General features: G+C 40.0%; 2 protein-coding genes across 4 annotated transcripts in view; one reads left to right on the top strand and one right to left on the bottom strand.

Moving 5' to 3' along the window:
- Window positions 1-75: 75 nt before the first annotated feature.
- adck5 (aarF domain containing kinase 5) lies at window positions 76-12,000 on the bottom strand. 3 transcript variants are annotated; one of them, XM_067611518.1, is made up of 15 exons: window positions 11,650-12,000; window positions 7,964-8,055; window positions 7,729-7,878; window positions 6,349-6,424; window positions 4,218-4,418; window positions 3,990-4,130; window positions 3,598-3,711; window positions 3,385-3,516; window positions 3,207-3,290; window positions 3,025-3,106; window positions 2,864-2,942; window positions 2,665-2,756; window positions 2,192-2,444; window positions 1,188-1,304; window positions 76-1,095 (listed from the first exon to the last, which is right to left on the bottom strand). In XM_067611518.1, the coding sequence occupies exons 2-15, from the start codon at window positions 8,032-8,034 to the stop codon at window positions 993-995; spliced, it is 1,695 nt and encodes a 564-aa protein (XP_067467619.1). In that variant the 5' UTR covers window positions 8,035-8,055; window positions 11,650-12,000; the 3' UTR covers window positions 76-992. The 3 variants fall into 3 exon arrangements, with proteins under 3 accessions (XP_067467619.1, XP_067467618.1, XP_067467620.1); XM_067611517.1 differs by lacking the exon at window positions 11,650-12,000 and adding an exon at window positions 9,874-10,057; XM_067611519.1 differs by lacking the exons at window positions 7,964-8,055; window positions 11,650-12,000 and having other exon boundaries at window positions 4,218-4,413; window positions 7,729-7,747.
- Window positions 12,001-12,378: 378 nt separating this feature from the next.
- ctdp1 (CTD (carboxy-terminal domain, RNA polymerase II, polypeptide A) phosphatase, subunit 1) overlaps window positions 12,379-25,019 on the top strand; it is a 73,115-nt gene continuing 60,474 nt past the window's right edge. Inside the window, exons 1-8 of the mRNA XM_067611516.1 lie at window positions 12,379-13,467; window positions 15,157-15,240; window positions 16,132-16,225; window positions 16,661-16,789; window positions 17,007-17,157; window positions 18,295-18,385; window positions 18,805-18,971; window positions 23,763-24,806. Coding sequence (XP_067467617.1) covers window positions 13,184-13,467; window positions 15,157-15,240; window positions 16,132-16,225; window positions 16,661-16,789; window positions 17,007-17,157; window positions 18,295-18,385; window positions 18,805-18,971; window positions 23,763-24,806 — 2,044 coding nt within the window. The 5' untranslated portion in view covers window positions 12,379-13,183. The remainder of the gene's footprint in view (window positions 13,468-15,156; window positions 15,241-16,131; window positions 16,226-16,660; window positions 16,790-17,006; window positions 17,158-18,294; window positions 18,386-18,804; window positions 18,972-23,762; window positions 24,807-25,019) is intronic.

Raw genomic sequence — 25,019 nt, 5'->3', positions numbered from 1 at the left:
TCAGCAAAAATACACAAGCCTGTGTGTTTTTAATTTCATATTGAGCTTAAAGTAAAAAGGACAGGGATGCATTAAAAAGGAGGTAGAACATTTTATTAACATTGTTAAAATAATTTAAAAACATTTGGTTAGGTGGTACTGGACCGTTCTTCTGACCTGCAAAGAGTGTGCTCACAGTTGAAAAGCAATAACTTCTGATCTCAGGGGAACTGGGACCCAAACACCCAACAGCTTTCTGTTTGCAGTAGCCTTCATCAAAGCAACACTAAACTGAAATGGTTCATCACACACACACACACATTAATATCAATTCTTCACATGACAGATTAACATTCACTGTACTGCTGTCAATAAAGCTGCAGTTTCTTGAAGCACTGAAATATTTCACTGGAAACCATAGAGATTTTCTTTTAAACATTTTTTTTTACATTTAATGTCATCGCAGTGGAGATGCAGCAAGACGTGGTGTTAGCTTCATTTTACAGCCAATGTACAATTACTACACATCACTCATGGAGTACAATGACTCCAGTTGATGTATTAAGCCAGGATGATACATATACTTTAATCATTTGGATTTCAAAAAGATTTGCTCTACTAAGATTACACTAAAACAAACTGAATTAATACTAAAAAAAATAAAAGTAATTTTCTTAATTTAAATAAAACCATTACAGTGGTCTGTGGAGTTGTTGTGTATTGTGAAACATTGGCCTCTGGGAGTCTATAGTGGAGTGGGTTTGGTGCTTTACGGTCCTGCATTGTAATATGTTGTAAGCCATTTTCAAAACATCATCAGTTCAGGATATGATTTGGTGTTGAAACAGTGCACACACACATACACTCGAGTAGCACCATTACTAGCAGGACTCAGAGCCGCTTCAGTGGTGAAAGGCTCCTTGTTGTCTAGTGGTTGGCTTGCATTAACTTGTGCTTAACTTGGAAAATGTCCATATTCTTTGTTTCTTCAAAAAGTGTTGGAGAGCTGTGCACTACCTCAGGTACTCGTACATGTCTGCGTCCAGAGATATGAGACCAAAGTACGACAGCAGGTTCAGGAAAGAACGCGTGAGATTCATTGTTGCTATCTCCCATCTGCGAGGGAGTCAAAATTCATTTTCAGTGGTTCTGGTCACAAAAAAGTAAATATTAACAGTACTGCTTTCGGAAACTCAATGAGTTCTTACCTCAAAGCCAGCTCAAACTTGAAGCTCTCATATGTTGTCCGCACCCAGCGGAAGATCCAGAACCTGGGCAGCATCCCCACCCTCTCTGCCTGGATCTTGCCCCAGCCTCGCACCGCACTGAAAGCCAAGAAGGATGTCAAGAATGTGAACCTAACTATGTTGGTAACTTATCATTCAGCAACACACTTTGGTCTGATTTTGGTCTCAAACTTGTAGATGACACATTACTCTGTCACTGAAATGTCTTGACAGTGCGTCCATGTGGCACCGGCCAACATTACTCATCAGGTAACAATGCAAGCTAACAGGGTGAGACTGGTTTGAGGTGTCTTGGCTCAGACTAGCACCACTGCTGTTACAAACAGCTGGAAGACTTATAAAAAAATAATTTGTGCTGTCTGACTTCTGTTGGACAATGTTTACGGAGAAAATACTGAAACACCAATCAGCTCCTCAACGCACCCTTTGACCAGACCAAAGACCAAAGGAACTGAATTTTTTTTGTTGTTTTTTTTGTTTAATTGTCCATAGTTTACCTAACACAGTTAACAGTTCACTTGGACTTTTTGAGATTTTTATTTTGCAACATGAAGGTCTAAGTGCTGTTTCAAAGCCTTCTCCACACTGCCAGGAAGTAATGCTCAAGATATTGTGTTGGCTTATAGTTTGTCAATAAAAAAAATTCTGAGTCTAAAAATACAGACTCGAATGGAATAAGCTCATCAAATATGCACTATGTGTAAGTGTTAATGTCCCCCCCAGAAAACCCCAGTACAGGTAATAGGTACTCAGTAAGTTCTTCCACCAGATGTCAAAGTGCCCATTAATTATTGATGCAACATGTTGGAACTTGTAGTCCATGCTCCAGTTGTAGGTTTAGGAAAGGGTGAGGAGTGTGTTGCAATTTTAATGGATGAACAGGTTTTCTTTCAAAACTACAGGTAACAAATTTGTAAAAGTTGAAAATCTCAGCATGTAGGACAGGTATTTTTGGCTGCACTGACCTCTTGGCCATGACGAAGTAGCGGTCTACCGGAGCGCCCAGAGTGATGTTGATGCTTCGGACTGTGTTGATGTTGCGGAAGACCAGCAGCATCGGCCTGGGCATCGACTTCAGCACCTGCATGACGCTGTCAAAGCGGTTGATGGCCATTTTGCGCATGTAGGTTGTCTCCTCCCGATTCAGGATGTTGGACAGACCCAACTCCCGCATGTTGATTGGTCGCTGCAGCAGCATCTCGCAGAAGAGGAAGTACTCTGCAGAGCAAATTAGGTAAGAAATTTAATTGTTACATTTCAGCTGCCCTGCCCACATTTCATTGTTTATATTTTACCCCTTTTTTTTTTTTTTTTACAAAGTTTGGTCATTCTGTTAGTGTCTTTATCAAATCTAATTAAATACTGTATTTTTGTGGTACAAAAGCCTTGCTATAATAGAAATCAATACTAATGAATGAATGAAGTTGATTGTCCTCACCTTTGACTCCAAGGGCATTGGAGTACTTCTCCATTGCTGCCTCATTTCGCAGGACTATGGACCTCCACAGTTTACAAAGGGCCATTCTGTCACTAAGGTCAAAGGTGACAGATATTGAACACTATTAGGTCATCAGCCATAACAGCCAGTCGATAGTTTTTCAAAGGTTTTCAATAAACGGGAGTCATCCGAATCTTACTGTTGGCTAAGATATTCGTATAAGCCATGGTCCAAGAGCACCAACTCTGCCTTGTTATCTGGACCTTGTCTCACTAGAACTGCAAACACAGAAACATTTATTTAAGTTGATTTAAAAAAAACAGTCCAAGAGAGCATCATACACACACACTATGTACCTACCATTCCCAGGATGAGGGTCAGCATGGATGAAACCAGTGTAGAATATTTGCTCAGCAAATGCTCGGATCAGTTTATCAGCAGTCTGAAACACAAACATTTCTTGAGGCATTTCATTCGGACAGCGTTTCTATGATAACAATCCACTCTAAGTGTGATTTGTTGTGCAGAGTGCCTCAACTTACATCTTTCAAACTTAGTCCTTGTCTTTTAATTTCTTCCACATTGTTGATTTTGCAGCCGTTGCAAAACTCTGCCGTCAACACTCTCTTTGAATTGGGGAGAATAAAACATGAGGAAGCTTTTAGCCAAAGAGAAAGTATGGACACCCAATTATTTTGTACCATAAATAACAAACCTCACCTTACTAGTTTGTTCCCAAAAGACTTTTGGTACAACAATGAATTTGAGGTGGTTCAGCTCCTTGGCGCACCGCTCAGAATTCCTGGCCTCGTTCTCAAAGTCCAGCTCTTGAGCTAATGTTCCCTTCAAGTCCTACAGAAATTACAAGTACATCATTTTCCCAAGCATAAACTGTACAGTAGGTTGAGCGAGAAATATCACCATTTTTCTTACCTTGAGGACCCATCGGAACCCAAAGCTGGGGTGCATGAACTTAACGATATCCAATAGGATCTCCAATGTTCGGATATCACCATCAAACCGATCTCTGAGGTCAATGTACTGCACCTGTGTGGACAACAAAAATGATTATGCTGAACTTTCTGTTCATGTAGGTTCCAGAAGATGTTTCCCTCATGCTGATAGTCAGTGTAATATAAGGCAATATATTTTCCAGGTGGTTGGTAATGCTGTTGCCCAAAAACAAGGGGTGTGACTTAACACAAGTCTGATGTGGTGTTCATTATAACCCTTCATGCTCTAGGAGTGCTGTGTCAAATCAAAAAAGCTGGTAAAAATAATAAATGATTGATAATGCTGACTTTGGTCTGGAAATTAGTACTTGCCTTCACAGCAACAGATGTTCCATTAAAGAGTTCTGCCTTATGAACCTGGGCCAAGCTGGCAGCAGCAATGGGTTCATAATCAAACTTCTTAAAAAGCTGCTCTGGGCTTTTGTTGAAGTCTTCTTGGAAGAGAGCATCCACCTGTTGCAGACACAAACATGATCCTGAGAAATTTCAAGCTGTCCTCTCCGGCTGAACCATGTGCCTTGTTTGTGTTGCAGTTCTCACCTCTTTGTACCTCCTGTTCAAGGCCTTGTCTTCCAGTATTTGCAGGGTGCGGATGTACTCGGGGGGTAGCAAGTGGTTAAAGGAACAAAGACCTTGGCCGAGTTTGATGTATATTCCTCCATTCCTTATGGCTCCGTCCACCATACACTCTGCTGCCCTCTGGTGGCAAGCTGACATCTGGGCCAAGTAGGATGGGCTGCTCTAGCAGGGGAGGACAGCAGTAAGACATGACTGTCCACACAGTGTCAACACCCACAGTGACAGAAAATCACAAGCAACAAGTCCACCACCCTAGGTACAATGTTTGTTAATAATTAATTACCTCAGGGAGCACTGATGAAACTATTGACTAAATGCAGAGGCTTGCAACTTACAGCTAAGTTGCATCCTGCCCATGTTTTACAATGTCAAACATGACAATCTAAAGCCACCATATTTGACTGATGACCAGAATTTTCACAAAATTTCTCTACTGATTGTCAAATTTCCTCTGGGACAGCCCAAAATCGGACATTGCACAGGAACCTTTACGATGGGGGAACACACTGCGGTAATGATTTAAATACGGGGATAACGGCGCGCATTTTCAGACAGTCTCTCCTGGAGGGCATTCATAGTGTTGCACTTGTCTGTACACGTGAAAAGTGACAGAAATAGTTGTGTAAATAATGAAAAACGAGAGCTCGAGAGAGAAGTTTAAAGCTATAATATGTAACTAATTATTCTGAATTAAAATGTCTAAAAACAACTAGACCTATGTTATATATTTTGTTCAGCTGTGTACTTACATTATCCCAAATGCCATAATTTTAAATCAAGGTAACGGTCTGTTTCATTTGGTTGCCTGTCAATGGCGTCATACCCCCTCTTCAACGAGTATACACACACAAGATGGTGATCATTTTGTGCGCATGCGTCTGCATTGTGGCTGTTTGCCACAATGGCGTCTACCAAAGAGTACATGTACAAGACAATATGCAGGCATTGTGGTTGCCCGCCAGAAACTCTGTCATAAATTGACTTTTATTCGGCTTTAAGCCACATCTTTATGATAAACTTTTTAGATCTTGGTCGTTGTTAAGTATATCTTTCAACCGGATGAAGGATTTTAGTCATCGGACATCTAGATCTTAAGTTATCAGAGAAACAAGCTGAGCAAACTTTAGCAGCAGCTTGGCTAGCAGCCCCTCCTGAACGTTCTGTGTCTGCCAAACAGCATCGGAGAAATCGCAGTTAATGTGAAACTGCTTTATTCAATGTTGTTACTGGTTGTAATCCCCATGTACGTTTGTTTTGGTGAGGTGGAGACCTCTGCAGATAATTCTGCTCCCAGTGAAAATCTCTTGAACGTCTGGATCTTAAGTTGTCAGAGAAACTATCTGAACAAACGTTAGCCCCTCCTTACGTCCTGTGTCCGCTGAACAGCATCAGAGAAACAATGATTTTTAACGTGAAACTGCTTTATACAGTGTTTTTACCTGTTTTAATCACCAGGTTTTTTTTGGTTTGGAGAGGAGGAGACCTCTGTGGATAATTCAGCTCTCGGTAAAAACCTCATAAACAATGAACACTGAAGTAATCCTAACGGGGAAAAGCTGACTGTAATGATGGCAATGGTGGTTGTTTAACAATGAACACAACAACTCCCATGATCCCACACTACTTCATGACATCAAACTCTTTCTTTTGTTATTGTTTTGATAGAGAGACCCCTAGTGGCAGAAATTACATATTGTGCGTTTAAATCCTCACCAATCAGTGCGTGAAGTTGAAAAGTTATAGAAATTGTTGGACGCAGTCGCATCAAATGTTAATGTCAGACGTGTGGGGAAAGGGGTTTTCAGTCACTGTTCAACACTTCTGACCAGTGTTTCTGTTGCAGTATACTGGCATCATTAGGGTTCAACATGTGTTAGGCGACACTCAAAAGACATTTGAGTTTACTTAATTAAAATGCTACGTTAGGCTAACTGAATTAACATTAAAGTGCCGAAGGACAATGAAGAGATACACCATCCCTCCACATATTATCAAAATCAGACCAGTGGTCACATTCAGGATTTCAAAGAGCTCCAGCCAGAGTCATAGTGACCAAACCTACCCCGACCCCTTTTCATCACATTGAACTTACCTCATCTAGGCCACGAAGAGCCACATTGGTGGTCCACCAGTAATCCACAGAAATAAAGATTCCCACAGAGAGAGATCTGAGGACACACAGATAAGAAGCTCACTGAGACTCCAAAAGGGTTTAATTGAACACCAGCAGGGAATGCGAGCCATCTGTTTTGGCAACGCTTGTGGTAAATGATGGTCACTCCAAGTGCATTTAAAAACCCAGAGATTCACCTCAGTATGAGAGGGCTGCAGTATGCCTTGTAACATCTAGTCTGCTGGAAATTCATTGGAGGGAGAGAAACTCTTTCAGTTCAGCTACACTTCAAACAGGAAGCTGTTCTTCAGAGATACATAAACTCATTTTCAGACACAAATGACACTTTTTCTTAGGGGGCTAATGAAATATGTTGATAGACGTATGATTTTAAATGAGAACACGTAGATAACTGAGATGATCAACTCAACTTTGGATGTTAGTGGAACCAGACAACATGGAATTTAATTTGTCACTTGAACACTAAAATTTGTGAATAGTGTGGTGCACAATTTAAAGCATAATAAAACTAGTAACAATGCTGAAACACATGAAATTAGACTCACGGTTTGAGCACACAGATTAACAAATCAAACTGTTAGAAGGCCCAAATTCGCTGGATGAAAACTGACAGGATCATTTGAAAGACTAGTTCAGATCAACGATTCACAACAAGACGAAACGGTTTTAGAATGTTGCAGAGAAAACTGCAGTGGTGTGAACTGGTTAGTTGCTCAGCATCTGAAGCCATTGCCTAGGGTTTCAAAAGACCTACTTTGTCAAATCGCCAAGTGCAGTTTCAGAACATAAGGAAGTAGCCATTTCTCTTCAGCCAATCAGGAAACAGCACAGGCCAGTACAAAAACATGGCAGATTTCCTGACAGGAGGAGGAGAAGGGTCTGATTGCAGTCTTGCAGACTTAGACGACACCCCCATGATGTTCTTACCATAACCCTAACCACCCCCCTCCTCATGCCTAAATCTAACCAAGTGGGTGTGTCGTGAGTAGTACTGTGAGTCCACAGATAGACCAGCTCATCCAACTTTTTGAAGAGCAGCATTCACTACAGCATTCATTACAACCACTGCTCAAAAACACTGCAATAAAATAAACTATGGTAATGCCCTTTGCTCAATTGCAAGCATCCTGGGTGTGTCCAGTAAGTTCCATCTTGTTCTTTTTCCACTTACATTGAGCTAATGTTGCGAGTTAAATTAGCTAACATTAACAAACAAAACACGGGTCACCAGCCAAATGGTGATCACATTTAATCTGTTCATAGAATGGAAACGGTCATCTGTGTCTGGTGTGAACGGGCCAGGGTAGCATCTGAACTGATATGGTACATCTGACAAACCTGCAGAACCGACCAAATCCTTCAATCACGATCCTCATCTTCCTCCTCTCTCTCGGTTCTGACACAGCGTACTGGACACCCAACGCCACAGGCACGCCGACAGTGACGCCAACAAGTGTCTTCCATAACAGCCCTCTGCGCTTACCTTCCCTGAAAGGAGGAAACAATCCTATTTCATCAAGACAGCAATATCTTTGTGGACAGAGTCATCTGTGTTCTGGCTGGTATTTGATACCTGATTGAGCTGAAGGATCTGGTTTTTTGGAGTGATGAGCCAGGATGCGGATATCTCCGGAGCAGAGCCATGTGATGGAGACATAACCTTAACTAGAGAGAAGACAAGCGCTGCATGAAAACCCTTTCCTGCTTCACAGCTGAAGCTCGTTCTTTTATCTAACCAAAAAAACAAAAAGCTGATTCTTCATTTGCATGTGACAAATAAACTTGAGCGACTGACTGATTGACATACAATTTTAACTGGAACTGTAGACATGGTCTGGATCATGGTATGTACACAATAATAACTCCAAGCATGCAAAAAGCCTGCAGACTGAAGATCGTTGCATTTCCAGACAGTCATGACTTACAGCATTAATCATTTTTACAACAATGCATCCATTATAAGGCCTGATAACTGGGTGAGAATGACCTACCTGGCTACAATAAAACAATTCACGCTCCCGTTTACTATCTGCCATTCCCTTCTCTCTTCACCAAAAAACGTTTCAGTGTTATTATCATCTAGATTGTTCAGTTTGTTAAGAGGGCACATTTGTTGGTAATTCTGCTTCCCATAATCCCCCTTTACAGTCTACTTAACCGCAGCCTTGGTTTAAAAAAATCCCATACTGCTTTCTCCATTTAATTTTTTCAGTTGTTTTAAAATCCTGCAGCTTTTTTTGGAGCTGCCCATTTCCCCAAAATTGGGCTGCAACTAGTGATTATTTTCATCAATGATTAATCTGGAAAGCAGCCAATGGTGACCCCAATGATTGAGAAGCTGGAACTAAGCATTTTTGCTTGAAAAGAATCCCTCAAAACAATTACTAAGATGATCAAAGTAGTCGCCAGTTATTATTCTGTTCATTGATTAATGGACAAATTGACTAATTATTTATAATCCCAAAGGTAAGAGTTCAACCTTGCCCCCCTAAACCTTAAGCTTTAACAGCTCTGATATGTTTGTGTAACATGTTACTTATTCTTTATGGTTGTTTAATGAAAGTGTGGGTCACTGAGTTGACAATAACCATCCTGAGATCTACTACCTGACTGACTGTCACTGATAGTTGTGGGGAGCCAGTTATCACCAGACATCCTGCTAATGTCAGGCTTGCTACATGAGACAGACCCTGATAGTATGTTTGAGTGACAGCACAAGACTATGTGATATAATGTGACAGGATCAGACACATGTTAATGACTGAACAGGGCCTTTATAGGTATATGTGTATGTGTGTGTGTGTGTGTGTGAGAGAGAGAGTGTTGGGAAGGCAGGAAGAGGAGGAGGAGGAGGAGGAGGTCTGCATCAAGGCCAATATGACCAGCCGGAGTACTTTCTTTGTTGTTTTAGTCTGCATCTGAGGGACAAAATGTGTCCACTGCTGACAAGATGATTTACAGATAGCAGTGATGTCAGGGACCTGAGTGCAGCAATATCAAACAAACCCTCCGTCCCTCACACACTGAGCAGAACATCACTTTTCTGAAGACTGTTTCCCATCACCACTATCAATGACACAGCCATGAATGAAGAGATACAGTCAGGGTTGTTTGGTCTAATCTTACAAACACTAACATTATAGTATGTGATTATTAATTAATGTAATGGAACATTTTGCTGTCACCCCTCAAAGTAGCAGTAAAGTTATAGCTGCCAACAGAAATGGAAAAAATGTGAAATACAGCTAAGCAACCTTGACAAACATAGTACCGGTCAAAAGTTTGGACACACCAATGTCAAAGAATCATACTCAAAAAATGCAGCTTCGCCTCTTTAATACCTTACATGAGTCTTGTGTTAGTAACTGTTGCTAAAATGACCAGCTATTTACGGCTAACTTTAGCCATTGGTCATCCGGCTAACTTCAGTTGACGCTACTATCAAACCGTGCTATATATTATTTAGAAATGTCGTTCATTTACCGCTCTGGAGGTGTCCCCTGTCATGCTTCCCGGGTTAACACAGCTCTGTTCACAGTGACGAATAATATCCAAAGTGTCCTTCCTATGCACGATGTAGCCGGTTACTGGTAACCTATCACCTCCTTAATTAATCGACAGCTAGTTACTAGCATGCCTGCCTCCTATAGGTTTGGCCGAAGAGTAAGTACAAGAGGATGCCCTGCCGCGCTTTTCCGGTTTCGCTTAAATCTTGTTCAATGTGCATAGGTTTATTTATTTATCATTGTTCAGTCCAGACGCCGCGAAGAGATTGTTCTTGCAGTGTGCCATCGTAATAATTGGCATAAACAGTCTTTTGAATTGTAAAATAATTATTATCTTTAGATTAATTGATTCATTCAAACAAACATTATACAGCTAAGTGAGTCATTACAGTTTAAATATATTTAATTATGCAATTAAAAATCATCAGTAAAAAAATCCTAAATCATTGAATGCTGTGCCAATTAACAGTTCCATTTCAATTAAATTTAAATTTTTCCTTATGTGGTAAATTCATTCATTCATTCATTATTACATGGATTCCATCAGTTTCTATACACTTGTCTCCTGCTGTGATGTTTGTGATCACTAAAAGATCTCTTTAAGACATAGAAATGCTCTGCTTGGAGTAATAATGTGTTGATTGTTAAACCAAAATCAGTGTGCTGCTATCTGAGATCTGAATCAAGAGGATATGATGTGATATGTATGATTGTCATGACTGTGTGACATGTTTTGTATGTCTATGAAAAGTGTCATGTGTAAGTGTACTGCCTAAGGACACAGAATGAATTTCAGTGTAAACTGACAATTAAGCCATAACGTATCGATTCTAAACTCCTTTTCCCGGTATAAAAAAATAATCCATGGATATGCAAAATCATTCAGACATCTCCTACTTCTCCTCCTACTACTGAAAAGTCCATTCTCCTCAGTGTATGTGTACTAGACATCACACTTGTGTAAGTAGTAGGTAGGTACACGTCTTAAACTCAGATTTAAGGTGAGAAACTTTTGTAAAAAAGAAAACTCTGCACGATAATCATCATGCACAGTGAAGACCAAACATCCAAGAGAGGTAACAAAAAGCAAAACATGTGTCTGAGTGGAGGGGGATTTTAAATTCTGAAAAATCTTTAATAACATTCAGTGAGACTAATTAAAGGAGCTCCAACCCAACGGGATCTGAGGGGCCAGTTATTGTCAGTACTGTGACTCTTATCAGTTATGTATGAAATATGAACCTTGTACTTTTACTGGCCACAGTAATACCTCCTCCCATGTTACCAGAAGGTGCACTTTTTTTAAGCACCGGGCGGACATGCGGACTGGACGGTGATGCATCTTGATGGCGGACTCTCTGGTGGGAGGTATCAAACAAAACGTCATCGATCATCCGGAGTGGTCCGAGCGAGGCATGCTTTTTTGTCCGAGGTGTCTATTCACTTGTTTTTCATGTCTCCTCCTCCATCCATTCATCCTAACGTCAACCTATAAAGACCATTATTAACCGTCTTGCAAAGCACAAAAAATAATTTAAAACTAATATGACCTTGAGGGTCAGAAATGTAATTTACACAGTATGACCTCTAACTTTTCTACAGCGCACTTTAATCTGTGTGGGAGCATCGCGTAGAGAGAGCCTGTTCACGTTAGACTTGTAAATGATGCACGAATAAGGCAAACAAGCCTGTTCAACCGACTGTGACACATGGGACATTAGTGTATTATTATTTCTCTGTTACATCATCTTACATCAGGTGGCTCTAGATCCCATGGTCCTCATCTCAAGCCCTGTGGAAAGTGGCAGGGGGAAAACAAACAACAAAAGTTTGGATGTCTTGGGTTTTTCCATTGCAGCCACATTTAGTTGGGATTTATGTTGATAATATGACACTTGGATACTGCGTCGCATGTGCGTTGCTGTTTTAACAAGCTCGCCAGATTTAGCGTGACCGGAAAGGGAGTAAACCTTCAGAATAACGGTTGTAAAATGGCTCAGTTTCAGGAAAGAAAACAACGACACTGAAGTTAGCTTCTCATTCGATTTAAAGGTCCAGTTTGCAGAATTTAGTGGCATCTAGCGAAGCGGACTTGGCAGAAATGGAATATAATATTCATAATTATGTTTTAATTAGTGTATAATCATCCGAAAATAAGAATCGTTGTGTTTTTGTTACCTTAGAATGAGCCCTTTATATCTAAACAGGGAGCGGGTCACATAAAACAGAAAAAAGGGTGATTTCACTGATATTTCTCCACCCAGACCACATTGAACCAGGTCCAGATCAAAAACCACTACACTTAGACTTGTCAAATCTGGACTAGATTGTTATTATTATTATTAAAATTTGACGCGTCTAAGTGTAGTGGTTTTCGATCTGGACCTGGTCTAATGTGGTCTTGGTGGAGAAATATCAGTAAAATTGCCTTTTTTTTGTTTTCATAATCAAAATAAAAGGTTTCACAAATCTGAGGATGGATTGCGTTAAGGCTTTTGCTACGAAGTCTAACACTTTTTCATGAGTGTAAGTGGTGAAAAAATGGAGAATCAGCTGCTACATATTATAATATAATATTTACGTTTTCCCTTAACTTTTCTATGAACTTCGAATCAGAAGCTGACTTCAGCCTCGTGTAAAACCACATGTAGGTTGTGCGTTATCCATAACGACACGCACTCACATTTATCAGTGTAATCATTAGATATTAAATGGAGGGAAACTGAAGTTTTTACAACAATGGTAACGTTTCAATTAACCATAGCGCTGGTGTTCAATGAGGTGTTATATTTGGAAACCTGAGTTGAAAGCGTGTTTTCTCATCTAGGTTGGCGATAGTCTACCGGATGCGGTAGCTGCAGTGTTGCGCTTTCCTGTTTACGTGAGGCCAAATTGTTTTTTCCTAGGATGGCGAACTCATGACCCGCACGACTCTGCCTCTGATTGGCTAGTACTCGTTGCATTCGTTGGTTGGGTTGGTTAGATTTAGGCATGAGGAATGAGATTGGTTAGGATTAGTGTACGAATATCAGGGTAAACCAATCAGAGGCAGAGTAGGGCGGGTCGTGACTTCGCCGTCCTAGGAAAAAAAAAATCTTTTACGGGCGGGAAGAGCGAACATAGCTGACTGTACAAGCTAGCTACGGCAGCACTTTTGTTTTATTTCTCCTTGATGCAGGTTATTTTGCAAGTTTTAATGATTCACGGGGCACTGCGGGGTCTAGTGGATACGTTGTGAGAGGACCGTCGCGACAAACTAAAGAGTTTTTTTGGGGAAAGTGCGGAGCATGGAGGATCCCCCTGCAGACTCTGGCGGCGGTGCAGCAGCGGAGGGGCCCGTGGTGCAGGTGGCAGATATCTGCTGGCCGTCCGGGGCTCTCCCTCTACGGCTCCTGGAGTGGAAAGTGAAACCCGGATCCCTTGTTAACGTGGACTCCGTGCTCGCACTTTGTGCTCCCATATCTCCGGAGGAGAAGGGGGCTGCCAGGCTGCCAGAGAGGAAGGTGAAGTCGGACCGTGCTGGAGTAGTCAAGGAGCTATGCTGTCAACTTGGACAAGTCATACCCCCTGGGTGAGTCACTCTGCCTGCTATAGCTCGTTAATGTGAGCTGCACTTGCCCCCTGCCTGGAGAGGCTACAGACAACATGTCAGCTGTAGTGTCGGTTCAGCTTTGCGAGTTGCACACTTCACCCGCAATGTTATGCTAGCTAGCTAACAAGCTAACGTTGCTAAGTGTAGGTGCTAAGTTAACGTCCACAATTGTCAAGCTGCTCAAAATAAACAAGCACAGTTCTGGTCAGGACCTTCAAAATAAAACCTTTTTTTTTTTTTAAGTCCCCTTCCACTCAAAATACATTTTTCTTCTTGTTCCTACAGTTGAATGTTTGAGCTTCACTGTGCAGAATGATGCATGTGCAGAGTTTGACATTAGAAGGCTGTTTTAACATTCATCTGCAGAAAGTTGAAAGTTTCTCTGTGATCTTTGAAAGTCTGATATTAAGGGACGCACCTACGAGCATGATTTGTGACCTCACAACTAGCCTGGAGCCAATACTGGTCCAATATTCATCTTATACAAGTGTGATGTGGAAACTTGAAGCCTCCAGTCCACAAACACTGAGATTGAACTTTACAGTGAAGTAGGAGACGTCTTGTGTCCAACAGTTAAACTTTTGAGGTGAAATATATTTGCATTTTCCCAGATTCTGGGATTTTTAATGAGGGAGAAGGATGAGATGTCATTTTGAGAATTTTAGCAGTAGAATCTAACTTTTTTTGGTGGATAAACCATAGCAGACACACATTATTCAAAATAGAGTGTTTTACAGAGACCTTAAAACATGTCTGGAGGGGGTCTTTAAGGAAAACAGTTGAATTTGATTGTAGTAGTTGTAATAATCTAGCTGGAAACAAAGACCAAGTGTATGGAGAATGTAAGAATCTTTTATTTTGTCATTTTGACAAACGAGCAAACATGCCAAACAGTTTTAGCTTTTATTTTGAAGGCAAACCCACGTGCAGTGTTTTGTTTGGCTTGACAGCAGCTTTGTAGGTTGACAGGTAGGAGACTGGCCCAGCCTGATGTTTCCAGGAAATTGAAGAGTTCTGCCTGCATATTATGTCAAAATAACAGGAAATATAATTCACTGCAGCTCACTAGGACACATTTTTGTCTGCTTTTGGCTCGACACAGTGAAATAAATACATGTAACCTTAGCTGAAATAACAGGGGACGCAGTTGGCAGCTTCAAAACCAGCTCGGTCGAATAATGCATCCACCCCTTTAGTTTGTATTCAACAAGTCTTTTAATACATGGACTTAAGTTACACAGCAGCCCTTTCCAACATAGCAATGTTTTCCAATGCTATAAAAAGGCTTGTTTACATCAGTAGTGGGAACTGTGGTGTCCTAATTACAAAGCAAAGCAACTGTGAATGTTATATCAGGTTACATGCTCGTTACTGTAATTGCAGACATAGTTAGTTGAGTGGATTTACAACTTTTTCAATTACCAGTTAATCCAAGCAAATCAGAAACACATAGCTTTGAGGCTCACAGCTAGCCTGTGCGCTACAAGCTCTATGTTTATTATTTGTATCATTTAATAAACTGCATTTCTACACTGGCTGCACAAAAGCAAATGTGTCATTTAACATGTTTATTTAATGTGAATCTCACCAAAAGATGGGACTAACGCACTGTTAATGGTTTTATGAAAAGTTGGATTCTGCACTAAATTGTCTTCTCTGTTTTTTCAGGGGCGTCATCGTCAGAATAGAAGAATGTAGCCATCCGATAGTGATGAAGGGTTTATGCGCTGAATGTGGCCAAGACCTGACTCAGTAAGGAAATGCAAACACTATCACTTGTTTACACTTTTTCAGGGCGGGGAATAAACTTTTTAAAAATGTGAACATCAACCAGCCACTGACAGATACATCATTATTCTGTTTTTGAAATCTACCAGCCACTTTCATATTTACCAGCATTTGGCTGCTGCTTCCCATCCTGTTCATTCGAGAGATGATGTTTGACACTTTTAACTCTTTGACCTTTCACGGTGCACTGAGCTGCCAAAACATCCCTGCCAAAGAAATGTAAGAGTAAACATTACATGTTTCAACATCATTCAGCGAGGAAACAATTTACAACCCATAAATAATTTACTTTTAAGAGGATGTTACGCCCTATAGTTTCAAAACTGACTAATTATATCTGACCAAAGGTATTTATGGTGGGTTCTGTATTATTTAATACCATCAGATGGCACCAGAGATCATACAGAAAGAGCTGAATACAACTCAGGTTATAGATCAACTCTAAACTCTTCCTGATGTCAGTTTGATAAAGATGTCATATTTACAGCTGTCAGAATCCACACTACTCTACCTTTTTGCAGAGTTCAGTGACATGAAGCTACACAGTACAAATGTATTACAGTGAAATAGAAGTGTTGCTGCTCTCAGAGATGATTTGGATATCTGGTGTATTGATATATAATCCATGAGGATCTTAAGTAGGTTGGAACCAGCAATAATCAGCTAAATCACTTTGTAGCTGAAGTTTCTGTGAGTCTCTTTGCCTGTAGGCAGCTCACTGCAAACTTTCCCTCAGCTCAATCCAGTAACAGCTGTTAAACCCAACAAATCAAATTTGCATCTTTGTGAAAGCGGCTTTTCTTCTCAGTCACATATGCATGACTCCCACTCTTCTTTTTTTTTTTCCCATCTCAGGCTGCAGAGCACAAATGGGAACCAGCAAACTCCCATCTCCACAGCAACAGTCTCCATGGTGCACAGTGTGCCTGAGTTGATGGTCAGCTCAGAGGTGAGTCATATGGTGGAGATACCTGCAAGTCCGGGCCAGTACGGTTAGCTTCACCTCACATTCATACCCTGACAACAGCCTCTGTGTGTGTGTGTTACTCTTGGAAGCACAGTGCCCCCATCCTTTACATTATTTTTCCAAAATAATATACAGTATATTGAGAAAATGTTTAATTATACAAGGGGTTTTTCATTTTAACACTCCTGTGACAACACATAGACACAAAGAATTGGGAGGAAAAAAGTCAACCACAAAGCTTAAAAGAATCAAAAGCTGCAAGTGTAAAACTGTATGTGGAATTCTGGTAATAAACATAAATAAGCTTAATAAATAATTATACAGGAAAAAAGCACAGAGGCCATATAAAAACATAAAGTGGTGGTTATTGTGGTTGTTTTCTGATATACGGTGTATTATTCTCATTCTCCCCAACAGCAAGCAGAGCAGCTGGGCAGAGAAGACCAGCAGAGACTGTACCGGAACAAAAAGCTGGTCCTGATGGTGGATCTGGACCAGACGCTCATCCACACCACCGAACAGCACTGCCAGCGTATGTCCAATAAGGTAATTTCATAAGGATCATTTCAGATATTATCAATAATCTTTTTTTTAGTACTCAGACCTTTTTACTAGTACAGTTTACACATGTCTGAGTTTAACATGGATTGATTCAGAATTGTTCTTCTAAGCTACAATGTTTAACTTTAAAGTTTTTTTTTTATTATTAAATCTGCATCTTCCCTGATTATATCATCGTTAACATTCCTGTTATTCCCTCCAGGGTATTTTCCACTTCCAGCTTGGGCGAGGAGAACCGATGCTCCACACACGACTACGCCCACATTGCAAGGAATTCTTGGAGAAAATTGCCAAACTCTATGAGTTACATGTCTTCACATTCGGGAGCCGCCTTTATGCACACACCATTGCCGGTAATTGACATCACATAATAGGCACTTTGAAAGTTTCTACACAGATTGAATAATATCAAAAACAGCCACAGTGTTTTTAGATTTTGATAGTTTAGGGAAAACATCTTTGGGTCTTCTCCTTGTACCACCTGTCTATGTCCATAGGGGGGAAGTATCTGCTAATAATTACGTTCTAGCTGAGGTTGTGCTGGTTCACCGTTGTGCATCCAGTAATGTCTTAAATACCTCATTTGCAAGCAGCAGGGGTGCTTACATTTTCAGCTGCTTATTAAAACAGTTTATGTTTTGCAATATACAGTAAAATGACCTTTATCTTATGGCTGTTACTTGTTAACTGGCAGGTAGAGCAGATAAGCTCACTGTCTCCAGGCTCATTTTACCAGCATTTGGCCGCTAGCTGACAATTAGTTTCATCCTAAGTGGAAAATATTTCAGCAGGTTTATGATTCAAGGTTGGATTATGTTAAAGTGCAGGTGGTGCGTTTAAAGACCGTCCTTTTCATATTCAGGCTATGATCTTTCATCTTACAATAGAGGCAGTCTGGTCCAGTACTCTTCTGCCTCCATATGATGAATGTTTAATGCGTTTTGAATTAGATTTTACTACTGGCTCTGATGCAGGGAGGTCGGCATGTTTTCACAGCAGCGCTTCAGCTACCGACAGCTTTTGTTATGGTTTGGTCCGGCTGTCTTGTTCAGCCGGGGTAGCTCTCTATCCAAACCTTCATCGAAGGCTGTGTATTTCTTGTCGAGAAAGCCTGAGAAGATATTAAAGATGTTTTCAACCCTCGATTCTAAGAGAGGCTCACACTGAGAAGGTCATAGACACGCCAGACAAAAGTTTTTTGTTTCTTTTTTAAATGGATAAAAACTCTTAGGCTTATGTTTATATTGTATGTCTTTAGAAATGATATACAAAAAAAGGGTTTTGGCAAAACAGCTTATTTTGTGTGCAGTGCAGTTACATTCCATACCCTTTCTTCAATAGCCGTTTAATGCTTATCTTGTCCTTGAAGAGGAAATGACACAATCAGACTCAAGTTCACCTTGTAAAATGCAGCTACATTTTCATTCAAATATGCCTCTTTTTTTTCATCATTTCATCCTCATGTATTCTTCTATCTTCTTTTTTTTAAGGCTTTCTGGATCCTGAAAAGAAGCTTTTCTCTCATCGCATCCTTTCCAGAGATGAGTGTATCGATCCTTTCTCCAAGACGGGGAATCTTAGGTGGGAATCGCCGTCTGCTAAAGATGACAACTAAATCAATCGCTGGCAGTTTAGTCTGCAGCGACCCTGCGCCTGTCTGTTCTCTAGACTTTTACTCTGTTTTGGTGGATTTCATCATATGATTCATACTGTCTATTTCTAATTTCTAGTACAATCAGTTTTTATCTTCAGTGACTGTGTTGGTAGATGAGCAAAATTGATATCTACTATTCTTTCAGTGTCACTTTTGAATGGATGCCACTGACATCTCTCTCACAGAGAAAACATTTGGAATGGTGATGTAAGATCTCTCACTACAGCAGTAATACAGTCAGAGAGAGATGAATAGTGCCTTCACAAGTGTCTGTTTGAAAATGAAACTGTCTTGGTTTTGAACATCTGCAGTTTTGCTAGCGTCTTGTGCTTGATTTTCCTGACAGGAACCTTTTCCCTTGTGGGGATTCGATGGTCTGCATTATCGACGACCGAGAGGATGTGTGGAAGTTTGCACCTAACCTCATCACTGTGAAGAAATACATCTACTTCCAGGGCACAGGAGACATCAATGCTCCACCAGGATCACGGGAAGCTCAGATGGCCAAGAAAGGTACAGTGCCCACACATTTTTGATAACTGATGCATCCATAGAAAAGAAAAAAATCCTTATCATGACCAAGTAGTTGAACAGTTTATGTAACACAGAGGGACAAATGGACAACCAAGGATGTACTGTCCAGGGATTTGTTTCCAGTACCCTGCACTTTCGCCTGTAAGAGGCACTTATAGCTGAAGTTGACATGCAAGTTTTCTCAGACTGCTCTTGTAAGTTCATAGCTACTAATGCTGAATGTTATTCAGTCTGTTATATAAATGGAAATAAAAGAGGGAACCATACTATATGTGACTGACTATCAATTTTGTCAATTCAACTAGGAGGGCTAATTCTGTGCAGACAGTAGTAATGAAGTCTTGATTTGAAATGCATTGGAGCCTTCTTTATTGTCTTTGTAGCTGTTCAGAAATATTTGTTTGGGGAACACTCTTAGTTTAAGCTTAACTTATTATTTGGTTGTATTTAATTTTTTGTGTGTTACGAGTGAACTGACCAGATCCAGTGGTGAGTAGTAGGTGTATCAATGCCAGCTGCCATTAATGACTGAATATTTCCAAAACATATATGGATGACATCATCTTTTGTATATTTTAATGTACAGGATATATAATAAGCAAATATTTAAAATGAAAGTATTTACATATAAAAAAAAAAACACATTATTGTATTGTATTATTGTATTATTATGGCTTTACATGTATCTGTCCGGTCTTTTGTCTTAAACAATTGCTTCTGAGGATTCTCAATGCCTGTTGGATGGCAGATGTGGATTAACTTTTAGTAACTGTACAGTATAAATAGACACATAGTGCAGGTGTTTGTTGCTAATTTAATGTGCCAATATTGAACTTAAGGTAAAGGCCAAAACAGTGTGGCTTAACTAAATAGCTTGGGGCTGAGGTTATTTGTGTAACCAATAAAATGCAATAGATAAATAGCTTCCTCCACTTTGCATAAAGTACTTCGTAGATTCCCCGTCCTCCATTACAATCATGGAACCTACAGTTCATTAGAACGAGTATCATCCCTTACATGAATCAATGAATCTGTTTCATCAACAACAAAATCAAAATCTTTCCTCACAAATTTCAATTGTACAAATTTAGGATTCCAAGCAAATTGTATTAAAGGTTATAAAATACCAGAGTGGAGTAGAGTTCATTGCGTTTAACATTCATTGGATTACTTTGTGTTTTTGCATATGAAAGCTATTTAGTCATATGATATATATTTTTAACATATTGTCTATCACTGATCTGCAATTTCTATATGTATAATTTGTTTTCTTTGTTGAAATCTAAAAAGGTCTTTAAAAGCTTTAAATTAGATTATTAAAGTTGATAGCAAGCCTGCAAATGCTTATCTTAGTGCTGAACCTAATAATATCTTATTACTGTTCATTTACTCATTGGGAAAAGGCCTATACTTGTTAAACCTAATTCCCCTTATACTTTTCATAAATCACATGCCCTGCAAAGAGAAATGCAAAATAATCCTTGAACTTTGCTCTACTAATCCTTGTTCAAATACAAGTAGTTTAGCTTTATTACACTAGCTATCACCTATGGATAAGACTTGTTGTATATCAGGTTAATAATTACTTTAGTTTCCTCTGTCATATAATTTATTATAGACAATCACTCAGGGTGGACCCAGACAATAAATACTCATAAACACTGCATTCATATTCATCCAGCATCCTGACACACATAATTAGCCTACACACCTCTATCCACAAACCCTATTATGAATGAAAGGCACCTGTCAATAGACAATGATAAAACTGCCTTAAAGAGTTCCAGCACTTTCACCTATGTGCATCCCTCTGTGGTGAACTCAGGGAATCCTTGATACAAAGACACAGTGTTACTCTCTTCATTATCATAGCAGAAAACAAGCTGCTTAGAACCAGCAAGTGTGTCTCCTTGGGGGATGTTGTAGGACCCCCCTTCATTTACACCCACTCTCAGGCTGCCACATAAATTAGCTGATAACTCCTGGTTGTACTGATCCCATGTTACACCAGCTGCCAGGCTCAGTAGTGTGTCTTTATACAGTATAGCTGTTTAATTCAAAATAGAATAGAGTTAATTATTTGGGTAAAAAAACAAGCTTCAATTTGCTCAAAGCAGATTTAGTCCAATGCAAATACAATCTCTAGTTATATGACTTTTGCAAGTCAAATACATGCTCTAGTAATCTCTCTCACATATATGACATACACACATTAAAATATAAGATTTTGCTGAATCAGCATTTCTCTTGGTGGTAGCTTTTTTTCAATTTTTATTTTTTAGTTATACTATTTACAGTTGCAATTGTATTTTTAAAACAAATACAGTATGACATAGACACTGGTTGATTTATTGTAGCATGTGGAGTTTTTAAATGAATAAAAAATATAAATAAGTGAAATAAGAATATTTTTTGGGTAGCGTCAAGCCAAAATAATTTTTTTGTGGTCTTACTAAGTTGGGAGGTGGAGCATCATCCAATAATCCATTAGTGTTAGTTAGGCACTTGACTCCAAAACTAGCATAACTTAAAGCTGCATTCATTGATTTTTCTTTTGGCCATTCTGGGACAGCACATCAACCTGTAAACACAGTGTTGACATACTGGTTAGTCACCTTGTGAGCAGTAAGAGTGAAAACAGTACAGTTGTGGGGCGCAGAACCTGAAATAATGAGCTGAAAGGTGCTAAAACGCTACCTAGAGCTAAAAATTAACTGCAGTGTTGTGTAATAATTAATAATAAAACAATCCATCTCACATTACACGTAGCCATTTGATCCATTGTTGATATATCAATATTAATTAGCTTTAAGCTCACTTCCAGACATGTTTATATACTGTTTGTACCAATATACTATTGCCTACAGCGGGGGGCATACTAGGCTTATGATCATGCAAATGCAGAAAGCAATGGAAGTCGAAAAAGCGCTCTTTGTTTATGAGAATGTATAAGACCGTGTTGAAAAGTTTTGCTCAATTTACTCATTCATATTCTGAGGGCTGGTGTTCATTGGCCCGCGTCTGCTCTAGCGTGCTCTGCCTCAGAGCACGCTATTATTTAGCTGCCTTCCCCTGTCCATCCAGCGCTGTGGCTCCAAGTCACATGCTTCCTTGAACATACTTATTGTCACTGATGGAGATGTATGTTATGCAGAGTTTACATGACATTTTTCTATCTCAAAGATACCAGAATACTTTACTTCAAAGACCTTCATTCTTGTTTGTTAAGACTTGACTGTACCAGTAGTACCACTCCTATGTGAATTATTCTGTGATGTTGACAGGTTGTCATTTGACTTTTTTATTTCACGCACAGTCAGTCACTTTCTCTGAAGTGACTCAATGTACCCAAAGGACTCTCATTTGCCTCAAAGGATGATTGAATGCACCAAGAAGTGTTTGCCAACACAGGCAGCCAGGGCAGCTCTTCCTGAGCTAAAATCTGGGTTATCTTCCTGGTAGAATGTACTAGTGTGAAATGTTAGGAAGGTTATTACTAAGAGGTTCATAATCACAGGGTTACAGACTTTCCAGAATGCATTAATGCTAAGTACATGGTGAAACAGGCCATGACATCACTGCTAGTGGGGTGACATGGTGCCAAATATTGCATGTGTTATAAAGCAGACTCGCACACATCCTGATAGACTATTTAAAAGATCCTTTATTTTTGTTGAAACTTTCTGACTAGAAATTTGTCTCCACAGTATGTTTAATGTGCTGTTTTGTTTTGCATTATCACTGTGAGTCAAAGGTGGTGAAGATTAAGTTGGTAAGTATGGATACCTGAAACTGACAAAAGGTAGTGATAGGTTATGAGACTAGTCAAATATATAGCTGAGTGCATCAATTAATAATATTATTAGTTAAATAATTAAATACAGTGTAAAGAGAAATATAAAGCTTTACACTTTTCCTTTGACCTCCAAATTTAAATTTAAAAGCAATAGCTAATTAGTTAGTTAATGCTAATTAAAACACAAATTAAAAGTTCACAGACAAAATTCTTCTCATCTTCATAGCATTATTTTCATCTTCAAGTGTCTTCTATTTAGCAAGGCCACAATGGAATTAAGCCTCAGACTTTATTATTCTTAACATTTTTTAGATGTGTATGATTTAATATCTCCTTTCTCATGGTGTCAAATAACTTAACTAAAAACTTGTAAAACTTTGTAGCGTTAGCTAGCTAACTTTGTTAGCATTAGCCTGTCAACTGAAATGCTTGAGCCACTGTTACAAGACTTATACGGTACAGTACATTGTGTACATTGTGGGCATTAGCTGGTGTTGTTTTATAAAGAAAGTTAGCTCCAGCTAGGTAGCTAGCTGGAAAGGCTAATGCTCAAGGGTGTTTAGCCATTGCTGTTTTCAGGTAAGCTAGCTTGGACTGATCGCTGCCCTGGACAAACACACATGGACTCACCTATTTCATGACCATATAAGCATGATGAAAATTGGAAATGTGCTGAAAAAAATAGGACATGTTTGGAGGGGGTCAGGATTGCAATAGATAAATGACTAGACTTGTGGTAAGATAAAACATTTTCAGTATTTAACTAATAATATTATTAAAGAATTCCGTCTGTGTTGTCCAATAATTTTCGGGGAGAGATGTGGAAGCACTTCAATGTGCAAGGTCATCTTTGAGAAATCTGATCTTTAAATTGGCCCGATTGACACCAGATTCCTTTATGCTGTAGCTGTAACCTCACCTATTGAATCTGATGCCCTTGAATACTGTGTAATTGCCTTGTCTTGTTCCGGCAGGAGGCGCATCAAGTCGGCCAGCAGAGAGCACAGAAACAGTTGGGACACTTGGTGCTGATGAGCAAAATAATGGCCTCAGGAAAAAGGCAAAGGACATTTCTGGAAAGGAAGAGTCCACATCATCTCAGTCTTCTCAGGGAGTACCAACAAATGAACGGACACATCCCACAGGGGTTGTAGAGGACGAGGCACTCCGTAGTAAAGGGTCAGAGAATGAGGCAGAGTCTGAGGCAGGGTCAAGGGAAACTCAGGTGGGTGACAACAAAACAAATATTAAGGAAGATGATAGCAACAGGACACGAGAGGCACAGGACAGTGCAAACTCATCAGCACCGAGTCATGAGTCCAATAACCTGGACTTTGACCTTTCCAGTGACAGTGACAGTGACAATGACTCAATTATAGAGAAGCCCCCCTCATCCGAGAGTGATGGTGAAGGCAAGTCTTGCCAGACAAAGAAACCTGGGCAGGAAGGAGTCACGCAAGAGCCCAGTGATGGGGATGGGACAAGGGAAGGGGACAGTAAAGGTCGGAGTGAAGGAGAAAACAGCTCTGACATAGCAGAACCTTCAGGAGTTCTTCTCCCAGACCCTGAGCTGGGAAATGGCTGCGCAGATAGGAGAGAGCCAGAAACAGAGTCACAGAATAGTGAACAGTCTGGGGTAACTATGGGGGAGGAGCTGCTGGACCAGAGTATGGAGGACGAGGAGGAAGAGGAAGCTGACAACGACCAAGATGATCATCTGATCTACCTGGAGGAAGTGCTCGAAAGGATCCACGGAGAGTACTACGCCCGCTACGAAGCCTACCTGAGGAAGGAAACCCCTGAAACACCGGACATCCGCAAGATTGTCCCAGAGCTGAAAAGCAAGACACTGGAGGGCACAATGATAGTTTTCAGTGGCCTGTACCCAACCAACTATCCAATGGAGAGGACTCGTGAGTACTACCATGCCAAGGCACTGGGGGCCAAGATTGGCAAGAATCTGGTTCTTAGCTCACAAGATCCCAGTTGGACAACGCATCTCATCGCAGCAAGAGCTGGTATGTAAAAATGTATGTATACTAATGACCAAGCATTGAGTGGAGCTAGTATTTATCGATGTACTTCTTATAGAAAAAGAGAAAATCTATCATATTTCTTAGCCATGCGAGCAACATGGCTCTAGGGATGGCAGTGTTTGTCAGTCAGTCCACTGCTTTAATCCACACTGAAATAAACATTGGATGTATTGCCATAAAACTTCCTACAGACAT

Source organism: Thunnus thynnus, chromosome 15, assembly GCF_963924715.1.
Source record: "Thunnus thynnus chromosome 15, fThuThy2.1, whole genome shotgun sequence".
Lineage (NCBI taxonomy): Eukaryota > Metazoa > Chordata > Actinopteri > Scombriformes > Scombridae > Thunnus > Thunnus thynnus.
The sequence above is the reverse complement of the archived record's forward strand: the minus strand, read 5'-3'. Positions and strand labels throughout refer to the sequence as shown.